The sequence below is a fragment of the Drosophila obscura genome, unplaced genomic scaffold, assembly GCF_018151105.1.
Source record: "Drosophila obscura isolate BZ-5 IFL unplaced genomic scaffold, ASM1815110v1 contig_191, whole genome shotgun sequence".
Lineage (NCBI taxonomy): Eukaryota > Metazoa > Arthropoda > Insecta > Diptera > Drosophilidae > Drosophila > Drosophila obscura.
This window is the reverse complement of record NW_024542780.1, coordinates 244,645-257,984: the sequence shown is the minus strand read 5'-3', so window position 1 is coordinate 257,984 and position 13,340 is coordinate 244,645. Positions and strand designations below refer to the sequence as shown.

The 13,340-nt window shown below is 46.9% G+C and overlaps 1 protein-coding gene across 1 annotated transcript; it reads right to left on the bottom strand.

Annotated features, from left to right (window-relative positions):
* Positions 1 to 2,594: 2,594 nt before the first annotated feature.
* LOC121404242 lies at positions 2,595 to 4,095 on the bottom strand. The gene is made up of 2 exons (XM_041593523.1): positions 4,016 to 4,095; positions 2,595 to 3,365 (listed from the first exon to the last, which is right to left on the bottom strand). The coding sequence occupies exon 2, from the start codon at positions 3,359 to 3,361 to the stop codon at positions 2,618 to 2,620; it is 744 nt and encodes a 247-aa protein (XP_041449457.1). The 5' UTR covers positions 3,362 to 3,365; positions 4,016 to 4,095; the 3' UTR covers positions 2,595 to 2,617.
* Positions 4,096 to 13,340: the final 9,245 nt, after the last annotated feature.

The window sequence follows — 13,340 nt, the reverse complement described above, 5'->3', positions numbered from 1 at the left end:
ACAATACGTATTAAAAATTCATAACTTCACTTATCAACGAGAAGGAACGTGTGAGTCGTTTCTGGGGACACGTACTCAGTCAGTATATACATTTTTGAGCTTATGATTTTTTAGAACTTTAAAAAAAAAAAACATTTTACATTTTACATTTTTTTGCTACATCTGCTATCTACATCTACATATACAATGTCTATTCTACATCTAACATGTAGATTGTACATGTTCCATTTAGATTCTACATCTCCTCCGCTAGGGGTTGCTCGCGCACTGAAAAAGAGTTGCTTTGTCGTTGGCAGGAGTGGGCAGGGGAAGCAACTGAAAATTAATTTCTTCATTCTGGCTATAATTATGATCCGATCGGATTCAGATTCGGCAGTCTGGTAGATATGGTCATTCTGTACGATAATGCGTTTTTAGTTTTATCGTATCTTTCAAATTGTGGCTGCCACAGATTTTCGTCCTTTATGTTGGCGGAAGGGGGCGGGGCGAAATTTTGAAATACACTTGTAGCAGTGTGAAATCACATGAGTCTGGAAACTAAATTTGGTTCCTCTAGCTTTTATAGTCTCTGAGATCCAGGCGTCAAACAAGACGGACAGACGGACAGACAGACATGGCTCTATCGACTCGGCTATTGATGCTGATCAAGAATATATATACTTTATGGGGTCGGAAACGGTTCCTTCTCTGCGTTACACACATCCACTTTTACCACAATCTAATATACCCCTTAACTCTTTTTTGAGTACGGGTATAAAAATCAAAATCATCATTTTACCAATGTTACTTATGTCCCGGCGCTATAAAGTTTTGGCTAAGATTTGACCTCAATATGCATGTTTTATTAAAGCATAACGAATATTTAAAACAATTACACAATAATTTAAATATTAAGAAATAAAATAGATATGTACATTTCACTTGACTTTTCATGATGTTTTAATATGATGTGAAATTCGACCAATAAATACATTCAATAGTACCTGCATTCTACCTAAAATCTACTTATTCTTTTTGTGTAATCCTCCTTTAAAAAGCCATGTTGTAAACGAATCCTATGAGTCTCTTGGTGGAGTGAAATTTCACCAATCAAAGTAAAAAAAAAACTACCCATTGAAAATAAATATTGTTTTAAATTTATATTGTATTTATTATATATTATTTGTAGAAAAATACATAAATTAATTGTATTAAACATAAATAAGAATATGTGACGGCGCTTCGACCGGGGTATGCTCGCCGCGCCGGGGTTCACAGAAATTTGTTTGATCTCTGGTTGTGGTAGCTGAAAGAAAACGCTCTAGGTTCAAGAAGAAGGCGACACGGGTAGGGTAGCAAAAGTAGGGTTTTTTGATGTTTATTTAGCTTAGGCATACAGAGTTGATATATGGCTCAAATGGTTCACTGGATCGTCCTCGATGTCCTCCTTCAGGGTCGTCAGGGCCGCACGTGGCTGCTCGCAGCGTGCAGGTCGTGCCTGGTAGAGATCGGTCGCCGCGGAGGATAATGCGCTCCGAGAGAAGTGATTGGTGCGGAGGGCAATGCGCTCCGGGAGAAGTGGTCGTTGCGGAGGATAATGCGCTCCGAAAGAAGTGGTCGTTGCGGAGGATAATGCGCTCCGAGGAGAAGTAATCGGTGCGGAGGACAATGCGCTCCGGGAGAAGTGGTCGTTGCGGAGGATAATGCGCTCCGAGAGAAGTGGTCGTTGCGGAGGATAATGCGCTCCGAGGAGAAGTGATCGGTGCGGAGGATAATGCGCTCCGAGGAGAAGTAATCGGTGCGGAGGACAATGCGCTCCGGGAGAAGTGGTCGTTGCGGAGGATAATGCGCTCCGAGGAGAAGTGATCGGTGCGGAGGACAATGCGCTCCGGGAGAAGTGGTCGTTGTGGAGGATAATGCGCTCCGAGGAGAAGTGATCGGTGCGGAGGATAATGCGCTCCGAGGAGAATGTTGGGGAGACAGAGGAAAATGCGCTCTGAGTAGGGAGGGGAAAGTCAGAGGACAATGCACTCCGAGAATGAATTTGGAGAAAAACAGCAAAGATTACCGGGAAGAGGAATCGTACGCTAACACGGTGATCAATGCATTCCAAAGAAATGGACGGTATAAAGCAGGGATAGTGGGGTTAGAGAGGAATCGTACGCTCTAAGAACCACACCATTCAATGCTTACCAAAGCCTCGGGGAGCGAATCCACCCTTGGCAGTCCAAGACAGGAATGGTGGTGATGGCTCTGTTGCGGCTGCTTTTATTGCCAAAAGTCAGCTGTTGGCTCCGGTCTCTGGTACTAACGCGTTGTTATGATCAGCTGCTAGTGTGGCCGTTTGGTTCGGAGGGCTGGGCACACTGTTGGCGCGTAGATTTGAATTTTGTAGTGTGGCCGTGTGGTTCTGATCGCTGGTCACATTGTCGGCGCGAAGATTTAAAAGTCATGTTGTTTGTTGTTTTTGCTTGTTTTCTTTTTTAATTAAATTAGTCTTCATGGTGTTTCTCTTATGTCTAAGTAATTGAACATTGGAAATGAAATGAAAATGAAATAATAACAGTGGAAAAGAAATCATAATACTCCGCGGAATGTTGTTGTTTTTGTGACGCTTGGCGCTGGTTTGAGCTGGGCGTCACACTCCCCCCTCCCCTTCTAGGGTGGGTCGTCCGGATGTCCCCTCTGCGTTGAACCAGCTGCCTAGTCGTACGTCTCCCGATCGGCCGATTTTCACCCAGCATGCCTGGTCTGGTATTTCCTCGCTCCACAGCTTGAATCGTCTTTGGTGGTGGCTTTTCCGGTCGTCGATCGCCCGTTGGACGGTCGCCACTTGATTTTTGCTGAGTTTGCACCCTTGGGGGACCTCCCAGTTGCTGGGTATGGTGGCCGTTAGGCATGTTGTGTGGGTCCGTGTTGTCGCCTGGCCGGATGTCTGTGCCTCTGCTGTTCGTGGTGGTTGACCCTGAGACGCAATGTTTGGTGTTGGATCCGTCCTCCGTACTTCTGCGTTTTGACTCTTGGCTGGTCCTCCGATGTCCAATATATCGTTGTCTATTTCCTCCAGCTCTACTTGTCGTGCCCAGCTGATCCGCTCAGTGGCCCTTGGTTGAGCCGGCTCGGGTCTGGTGTTGTTGGCCCAGCTTATTCTTTTCTTCCTGGTCCCTTCGGTCCCTGCCGCCTCTAGTGCCATGGTTGCTGGACTGGTCGTGGTCTCGCTGGCTTTTGCTGTTCTTCGTGGTGCCACAACTCTGGTGCCGGACACCCTCATCCTTCCTCCTAGCTGTGGCGGCGCTGGTATGACCTCCACCTTGCGTTGTTTCGCCTTACTTTCTTCCATTTGTTGCTTGAATTTCCGTGCGCTATTATTAAATTTGTCCATGATTCTGCAAAGAAAGAGAGGTGTCGTTATTGTGACTGTTTCTTGCTCTTCTTTGCTTGCGGGTTTTAGATGTGATATGTGCGCTCGACTTTTTTTGTTAGTAGAGGTGTCTTTGACTGTTACTATTACTGGGGACAAGAGTTCGAGGACCTTACAAGGACCGTTGTATTTTGGCTCGAGTTTTGCTGTTATTTTGTCGATCTTTTTTGAGAGTGGGTGAGTTCTAACCCATACTATGTCCCCTATCTTTGGTTTCCAGTCTCGTCTTCTTAAGTTGTAGTGTCTCGTCTGTTTTGCTGCTGCTTCCTCCATGTTTTGTCTGGCTAATGCTTCCGCGCTTTGTCGCGCTTCTGCATTTTCTTGTGTCGTTAGTTCTGTGAGCCCTGATCCTAATGTTACCTCGTCAAACAGATTTCCTGGTAGCCGTAGCTCTCGTCCGAACATTAAATATGCTGGCGTAAATCCTGTTGATTCTGATCGACTGCTGTTGATCGCGAGTGTAACTTCTGGTAAGTGCTCGTCCCATTTATTATGTTTTCCCCCCGCGTACTGTGCTATCATGGTTTTCAATGTTCGATTCGCTCTTTCGGTCGGGTTTTCTTGGGGCGTGTATGGTGCCGTGAATTGCTGCTTAATTCCCCATAACTGCATTACCTGTTTGGTTTTTCTGCTTGTGAATTGCACGCCGTTGTCTGATATCAGCTGTTTTGGTGTTCCTCCTCGTGCTAGTATTTTTTCTCGGAACGCTTTTATGAATGTATCGGCGGTTGCTTTCCTCGCTGGTGTCACCTCTATCCATTTCGAAAATTTATCGATGAATACGATGAGTATTGTGTTCCCGTGTGATGTTCTTGGTAGGGGTCCTACGAAATCGACACATATCGTTTCCCACGGGGCATCTGCGATTTTTGTTAGCATTTTTCCCGCCGCTGCTTGTTGCGAGATTTTGAATTTTTGGCAGCTTTCACATTTTCTGATGAACTTTGTTACATCTCTGCTTATCCCTGGCCAAAAATATCGTTGTCGGATCCTTATTTTTGTGCGTCGTATCCCTAGGTGGCCTGCCGTTGGGTTCGTATGGTTTTCCGTTAATACCCTATGCCTTTCTTGTTTTGGCACGCACAGCTTCCATGGTTGGATGTCTTCATCCGTTTGGCTTGGTATGTGTCGGTATAATCGTCCGTGTTTTATAGTGTAGTCTTCTGCTATTTTCGGGTTTGTTTGTATCTGTTTCCACTTTGCTTCGTACCAAGCGCATTCCACCAGCTCTGTGATTCTCACCTCTTCGCGTGGTAAGCGGGATAATCCGTCCGCCACTGCATTGAGCTTCCCCTTCCGATAGCGTATTTCGAATGTGAATGGTTGTAGTCCCAACGCCCATCTTGCTACTCGGCCGGATGGGCTTTCGATGGAATTTAACCATTTCAGGGCTAAGTGGTCCGTTATCACTACGAACTGGTATCCCTCGAGGTACATCCTCATTTTGTGAATTCCCCAGTAGATGGCGAGACATTCTTTCTCTGTAGCGGAATATTTAGTTTCTTCGCTTTTTAGCTTGCGGCTTGCGTATGAGATAGTAGTAGTAGACAGTAGTTCATGTAGTGGCTTCGCTCTCTCGGTGAAGGTCGGTACGAACCTTCGATACCACGATGCTAGCCCCAGAAAACTGTGTAGTTGTTTTAGTGTTGTTGGTGCAACCAGTTCTCTGATGGCTGATACTTTGTCCGGATCTGTGTGTATTCCTTCCTCGCTCACCATGTGTCCCAGGTATTTCAACTTCTGTTGGAAGAAGTGGCATTTCGCTGCGTTGATGCGCAAGTTTGCTCTCCTTAATCGGTTCAGCACTTCCTGAAGCTTCTGCATGTGTTCTGTTTTCGTTCGCCCAATGACGATTATATCGTCTAGGTATGCGAAAGCGAACGGCTCCATGTCTGGTCCTATAACCGAATCTAATGCCCTTTGAAACGTTGCGGGTGCTGTGGTGAGTCCGAACGGCATTACCTTCCATTGGTACAAGCCTCGCCCAGGGGCTGTGAAGGCTGTGTACTGTCGGCTTTGCCTCTCCATCGGAATCTGCCAGTAGCCTGACTTTAGGTCTAGTGTGCTGATGAATTTCGCCTCTCTTAGTTGGTTTAATATGAAGTCCATCCGTGGTACCGGGTATGCGTCTTTCTCGGTTTTTTCGTTTAGTAGTCTGTAGTCGACGCATAGTCTCCAATCCCCTGCTTTTTTCTTGACTAAGACTATTGGTGAGCTGTATGGACTTCGTGACGGTTCTATTAGGTCCTGACGTTTCAGCTCGTTTATTTCCCTGTTGATGATCTCCATTTGTGCTGGGTTCCTTGGGTAGTACCTCTGTTTGACCGGTCTATCGTCCTTGAGGAATATCCGATGAGTTGTTATGTTACTTACTCCGCCGAGGTTGTCGAATTTCTGGACCTCTGTTGATATCCATTTTTCGATTTCCTTGTCCGTTGGTTCCGGTTGTGAGTTTCTTGCCCTCTCTTCGTGTCTTTGTTTTTTCTCCCTTCCACTGATCACTACGGTACTGTTTCCGCATGTAATGATGGTTCCTGCGTCCCTTAAGAAGTCCATTCCGAGTAGTGGCGTGTCTGGTAGCCCCTCCATTATTAAAAATGATAATGTCGTTTCCTGGCCTCCTAGCTCTACTCCGGTAAGGAATGTTCGCGTGGTTTTTTGTGTACTTCCATCTGCGAGTCTGATCAGTCTATTTTCTTTTTCTTCCTTTCCGTTGTTCTGTAGTATTTTCGCCGTTTTTTCGTTCAAGATGCTTCTTGTGGCTCCCGTATCTATTACTACCTCCATCCTCTTTCCGCCGATCTTGGCCATTCCCACGAGCTGGTTGTCCTCGTATCTTAAATCTGTGGTGGTCCGCTCTGCGTGTTTTGGGCTCCGGGTGCTTCGCGGGATTGTCCCGGGCCCTGTGCGTTTTCCTGTGGTTTCCTGCAGCAGTCTATCGTTCGTACTCCTTCTTTATTGCATGTCCAACAGTATAACACTGGTTCCCTGGTGCATCCCCTCGATTCGTGTCCTATTTGTCCACATCGGTGACATTTTGTTTGTCTCCATTGTGGCCGTTGCCATGGTGTCTGGTTATTTTGTTGATTATTGGGCACGGTCTTTGATAGGCCTGCCTCTCTCTCTAGTTTCTCGAACTCTTCCGCTGTTATGATGAATTCTGATAGCGTCTGGAATTCCCTTCTCTTCACATAGAGTTTGATTGGTAACCTACAATTCTTGTATGCCATGTCCAGTTTCTCGTTCTCGGTGTACGTCCCGAATCTCATCAATTTTCTCAGGTCTTGAATAAACTCTCGTATTGTCTCCGTTTCTGATTGTTTCCGCTCCGATACTATCTTTATAAGCTCTTCATGGTATTGTGGTGACATGAAGTTCTCCTTCAGCTGGATTTTCACCTCCTCCCATGTTGTTATGGGGCCGGGTTTCGTGTGCCACCAGTCCAATGCACTCTTCTCCAGTATTACCGGCATTGCAAATACAATGTGGTCTATCTCGATCCCGTATGTTTCTGCTAATTCCTCCATCCTACTGAGAAATTCGAGCAGTTCTCCATTCCCAGTGAATGTGAGGTCCCACTTCTTTATTTTATCTATTATGGCCACTGCTTCTGGTGATCCTTTCCGTATCTGCTTTGGAAACAAAGCTTTCTTTTTTGCCGTTTTTGGTTCCCCTTGCGGTTCTTCCATAGCTGGCTTGGCTTGTGTTATTACTTTTGGTGATTGTTTTGGGCTCCTTCCTCTTGTCTGGGTGCTTCCGAGCTGTTCCAGCCTCTCCAGTATTTCCTTACTTAGATCCCTTCTTTCCGTGAACTGAATTAGTTGTTTCCTTAACGTTTCCACTCCTTCAGGCTTCTCCAATCCAAATTCCTCGCAGTAGCTGATCAGTTCTGCTCTTGTCGCCTGGTTGATCCATGCTTTCGCCATCTTGACCATAAATGAGATTTCAATTCTAAGCTACCACAACCTGCTCGGGCGCCACTGTGACGGCGCTTCGACCGGGGTATGCTCGCCGCGCCGGGGTTCACAGAAATTTGTTTGATCTCTGGATGTGGTAGCTGAAAGAAAAGGCTCTAGGTTCAAGAAGAAGGCGACACGGGTAGGGTAGCAAAAGTAGGGTTTTTTGATGTTTATTTAGCTTAGGCTTACAGAGTTGATATATGGCTCAAATGGTTCACTGGATCGTCCTCGATGTCCTCCTTCAGGGTCGTCAGGGCCGCACGTGGCCGCAGCGTGCAGGTCGTGCCTGGTAGAGATCGGTCGCCGCGGAGGATAATGCGCTCCGAGGAGAAGTGATCGGTGCGGAGGGCAATGCGCTCCGGGAGAAGTGGTCGTTGCGGAGGATAATGCGCTCCGAAAGAAGTGGTCGTTGCGGAGGATAATGCGCTCCGAGGAGAAGTAATCGGTGTGGAGGACAATGCGCTCCGGGAGAAGTGGTCGTTGCGGAGGATAATGCGCTCCGAGGAGAAGTGATCGGTGCGGAGGATAATGCGCTCCGAGGAGAAGTAATCGGTGCGGAGGACAATGCGCTCCGGGAGAAGTGGTCGTTGCGGAGGATAATGCGCTCCGAGGAGAAGTGATCGGTGCGGAGGACAATGCGCTCCGGGAGAAGTGGTCGTTGTGGAGGATAATGCGCTCCGAGGAGAAGTGATCGGTGCGGAGGATAATGCGCTCCGAGGAGAATGTTGGGGAGACAGAGGAAAATGCGCTCTGAGTAGGGAGGGGAAAGTCAGAGGACAATGCACTCCGAGAATGAATTTGGAGAAAAACAGCAAAGATTACCGGGAAGAGGAATCGTACGCTCTAACACGGTGATCAATGCATTCCAAAGAAATGGACGGTATAAAGCAGGGATAGTGGGGTTATAGAGGAATCGTACGCTCTAAGAACCACACCATTCAATGCTTACCAAAGCCTCGGGGAGCGAATCCACCCTTGGCAGTCCAAGACAGGAATGGTGGTGATGGCTCTGTTGCGGCTGCTTTTATTGCCAAAAGTCAGCTGTTGGCTCCGGTCTCTGGTACTAACGCGTTGTTATGATCAGCTGCTAGTGTGGCCGTTTGGTTCGGAGGGCTGGGCACACTGTTGGCGCGTAGATTTGAATTTTGTAGTGTGGCCGTGTGGTTCTGATCGCTGGTCACATTGTCGGCGCGAAGATTTAAAAGTCATGTTGTTTGTTGTTATACCCGTACTCAAAAAAGAGTTAAGGGGTATATTAGATTTGTGGTAAAAGTGGATGTGTGTAACGCAGAGAAGGAAACGTTTCCGACCCCATAAAGTATATATATTCTTGATCAGCATCAATAGCCGAGTCGATATAACCATGTCTGTCTGTCCGTCTGTCCGTCTGTCTGTCTGTCTGTCTTGTTGAGCGCCTAGATCTCAGAGACTATAAGAGCTAGGGCAACCAAATTTGGTTTCCAGACTCATGTGATATCACACTGCTACAAGTGTATTTCAAAATTTCGCCCCGCCTCCTTCCGCCCCCACAAAGGACGAAAATCTGTGGCAGGCACAATTTTAAAGAAACGATAAAACTAAAAACGCAGTGTCGTAGAGAATGACCATATCTACCAGACTGCCGAATCTGAATCAGATCGGATCATAATTATAGCCAGAATGAAGAAATTAATTTTCAGTTGCTTCCCCTGTCCCCCCTCCCGACGACGACAACGAAACTCATTTTCCTTCTCGCTCGCACACTCTGCCGCGTTCAGTGCGCGAGCAACCCCTAGCGGAGGAGATGTAGAATATGAATGGAACATGTACAATCTACATGTTAGATGTATAATAGACATTTTATATGTAGATGTAGATAGCATACGTAGCAAAAAAATGTAAAATGTAAAATTTTTTTTTTTTTCTAAAATTCTAAAAAATCATAAGCTCAAAAGTGTATGTATATACTGACTGAGTACGGGTATAAGTAGAGTCGTGTCCCCAGAAACGACTCACACGTTCCTTCTCGTTTTTGCTTGTTTTCTTTTTTAATTAAATTAGTCTTCATGGTGTTTCTCTTATGTCTAAGTAATTGAACATTGGAAATGAAATGAAAATGAAATAATAACAGTGGAAAAGAAATCATAATACTCCGCGGAATGTTGTAGTTTTTGTGACGCTTGGCGCTGGTTTGAGCTAGGCGTCACAAATATTATTAAAATTACGTCTCGGCTCTTTCTACCGCAGCTATTAATTCGGCATTATCTTCGTCGCGAAGAAGTTCCTCGAATCGTTTTCGGTCCCCTTCGTCATTATCATCGACCACATCAAATATACTGTCATCATCCGGGAAGTTGAATGTTTGAATTTCGTCAATCGGATCAGCAGCCATTAGGTCATCAAGACTATCATCCCATACAATATCACTTAAGATGTTCCGTTGCATTATATATTCTTGCGTTTTAATTCCGAATATCAGCGAAAGGTCCACGGAGTCGGGCTGGGTGTCCAGATCTATAGTTGTCTCAGGTTGCGAGTTTATAAAAATAATTTCGAGGTCATCCATCTTCGTTTTGAATCCACTAGTTTATGATAAGGCTTGTAGCTGGGAGTAGCTATTATATAGGCATGTAACTATAGGACAGTGTTAGGCATACACACAGACAAAAGAAATTAGAACGAAAGTAAACGAACAGTCAAGGTGCTAGGAGGACCTTTTACAGAAAAAACCATTAGCACCATTAAACCATAAAAGCCGCAGATTCATTTAAAAGGGACGGGATGAAACACTTGCTTGAGGGATGTTTGAATCGTTGTAGGGAACCAATCACATAAGCAGAGAGAGGGATAGTTGTTTGATGGTTGCTGTCCAGGATTATTGATCCTGGATCCTGGAACCATCAAACAACTATCCCTCTCTCTGCTTATGTGATTGGTTCCCTACAACGATTCAAACATCCCTCAAGCAAGTGTTTCATCCCGTCCCTTTTAAATGAATTTGCTCAAATAGAAACGTGTTTATGGTTGCTGTCCAGGATTATTGATCCTGGATCCTGGAACACGTAACCCACCCTCTGCTTATGTGATTGAATATGAATGTTAGTTGAAATTTTAGAATAGTTTTTCTAAATGAACTTTAACAAAAAAAACCGAGTTTGGTGGCTGCAAATTTTATATATTTAACGAAATACGGAGGGAGACTAAAAAGGGACGTGCGCTCGAATTCAATAATCTTTATCGACTCTTTTTTCCTTCTCGTTATAAAATATTCTTAAGCCTAACTTATCTAGGGCGGCGAAGCGGGGCGAATTCGCCAAGAGCGAGAGAGAGCTTTATTGCGCTCCCGCTTCGCCCTAAACTATCTTACACTAGACTTCAAATTTTCTCCAAATAAAAAAATTGCGTCTTGACGCGACACCGGCCCCGTTGAAGGCCTGTGGGACTTCAACACATCGGCAGAAGCGCCAATTTATGGATTGGCCTCCTGTAGACCGCTCCGCTGCTCGTCCTGAGGTCGACCACCCTGACCTTTCCGTCCTGCCCGGCGTGTGTTGCGACGACCCTTCCGAGGAGCCACTGTTGGGGCGGAAGGTTGTCCTCTGCGACGATGACGAGGTCGCCTTCCTCGACGTTGGGCTGCTCCTGGTGCCACTTGCATCTTATTTGCAAGCCCAGCACATACTCCCGGGACCATCGCTGCCAGAACATTTGCCTGGCTGACGAGACAAGCCGCCATCGCCTTAAGCAACTCAGACCCTCCTGGTCCGGGGTCCGGGGTGCTGGGGGTGCGATTAGCGGCCCGCCTGTCAGCAGGTGCCCGGGAGTCAGGGCGTCTCCGTCGCTTGGGTCGGGGCTTATTGATCCCAGAGGGCGCGAGTTTAGCACCGCCTCGATGCCCACCATCACGCTCTCCAGCTCCTCGGCGGTGAAGAGCGCGCTTCCGGCCGACCTCAGCAGGAGGTTTTTGGCCGACTTCACTCCTGCTTCCCACAGTCCGCCCATGTGCGGAGCTCGAGGTGGCAGGAAGGCGAACTCGCAGCCGCTTCTCGCTGCGAACTCTCGAATTGAGTCCGCTTCCGTCTCCAGCGTCCTCCTCAGTTCGTCGAAGTGGCGACTTGCTCCGACGAAATTTGTCGCGTTGTCGCAGTTCACGCGGAGCGGACATCCTCTACGACCAACGAACCTTTGAAAAGCCAATAAGAAGGAGTTAGTCGTTAGATCGGAGACAATTTCTAGATGAACCGCCTTGGACGCAAAACAGACAAATAACGCTATGTAGGTCTTATAAGGGGGCCTACCACGAATTTTTAGTGTCGTATAGACTGGGCCACAAAAATCAACGCCACATACTGCGAATGGGCGGAGAGCACGGAGCCGGTCTGCGGGTAGATTTCCCATCATTTGGGTCTGGAGTCGAGGCTTGCATTTAAAGCAGCGAATGCACGACCTGACCATTGCCCTGCAGACCTCCTGAGCGTTTACTATCCAAACACGCTGCCTAAGGATGCTCACAAGTGCTCGTGGGCCGGCATGAAAATTCGTTTGATGCAGATAGCGAACATAGGTCTGCACAAACTGCGAGCGTTTTGTCAACAGCAAAGGAAACTTGGCATGGTATGACATAGGAGCGTTAACTAGTCGCCCCCCAACTCGCAACAACGAAAAAGAGCACCAAGTCCCCATTTCTTCGTTGATGAAGGGATTCAATCGCTGAAGACTGGGGCCTAACCTGGTGCCTTTACGAACCCTTTCGATCTCTTCCTGATACTCGTTTTTTTGGATCAGCTCGACAATTTTGTGAAAAGCCTCATCGTACTCTACTGGTGACGGACTGACTTCAAATTTAAGACTTTTGTCTTTACATTTTCGGATGAAGCGGAACACGTAAACGAACACTCTTAGCAGCTTGAGGTGTGACGAGTATCCCTCGATAATTTCCACTAAATCATTTGATTTAGCGGCCACGGTCAGTCCGACCGCTGTCTTCCTGGTTTCCAGCTTCAGCTCTTCCTCAGAAAGCTCGAAGTGGGGATTTCTGGGCCAGCTCTCTTCTTCTTCCTTCAAAAACGCTGGTCCACTAAACCAGATCGACTGCGAAATCTCCTCAATGTCACAACCTCTCGAAACTATGTCTGCTGGGTTCTGTTTAGTTGGAACATGCCGCCACGTAGCATCATCTGACCACTCCTGAATCTCAGCTACTCGGTTCGCAACGAATGTTGATAACGACGAAGGGTGGGATCGGATCCAATGAAGGGTCACTTCCGAATCCGACCAACATACCATTCGTTCAATCGGCACCTCGAGTAGCGATTTGAGTCGGTGACAGAGATCTGCGAGAAGGTGAGCGGCACATAACTCAAGCCTTGGAAGCGTTTTCGTCTTGAGCGGCGCTACTTTCGACTTTGCGGTCAACAACGAGACCTTGAAACCTTCTGCAGTCTTACTACGGATATAGACGCATGCTCCATAAGCTCTCATGGAGGCGTCGGCAAAGGCATGTACTTGTATCGGTGACATGGGATCAGTATGCACAAAGCGAGGTATGGCAATCTTCTCCAGCTGACCCAAGGATTCTTTTAGAAAGTTCCAAGATGTTTCCAGATTCATTGGAATTGACTCATCCCAATCTAGTTTGTTAAGCCACAGCTCCTGCAGTAGGATCTTTCCCTTGATTACCAAGGGGCTTAACAAACCAAGGGGGTCAAACAGCTTTGATGTCACCGATAATATGTTCCGTTTTGTCGCTCGGAGACCCATGACTGAACTGTCAATTTGAAACCTAAAGACGTCTTCATGCGGTAGCCACGATATTCCCAACGCCTTGGTTGACTCCGAGTCCGAGATCGTTATCGGTTTAACTGTGCTCTCGGATGCTGAGACTTCAGGTGAGTTCGAGAACCACTTGGTCAGCTCAAACCCTGCGGTTTGAAGAACCTGAGCCACATCAGACTTAATTGTCTTTAACTCCTCCACGCAACCAGCACCAGTCAACATATCAT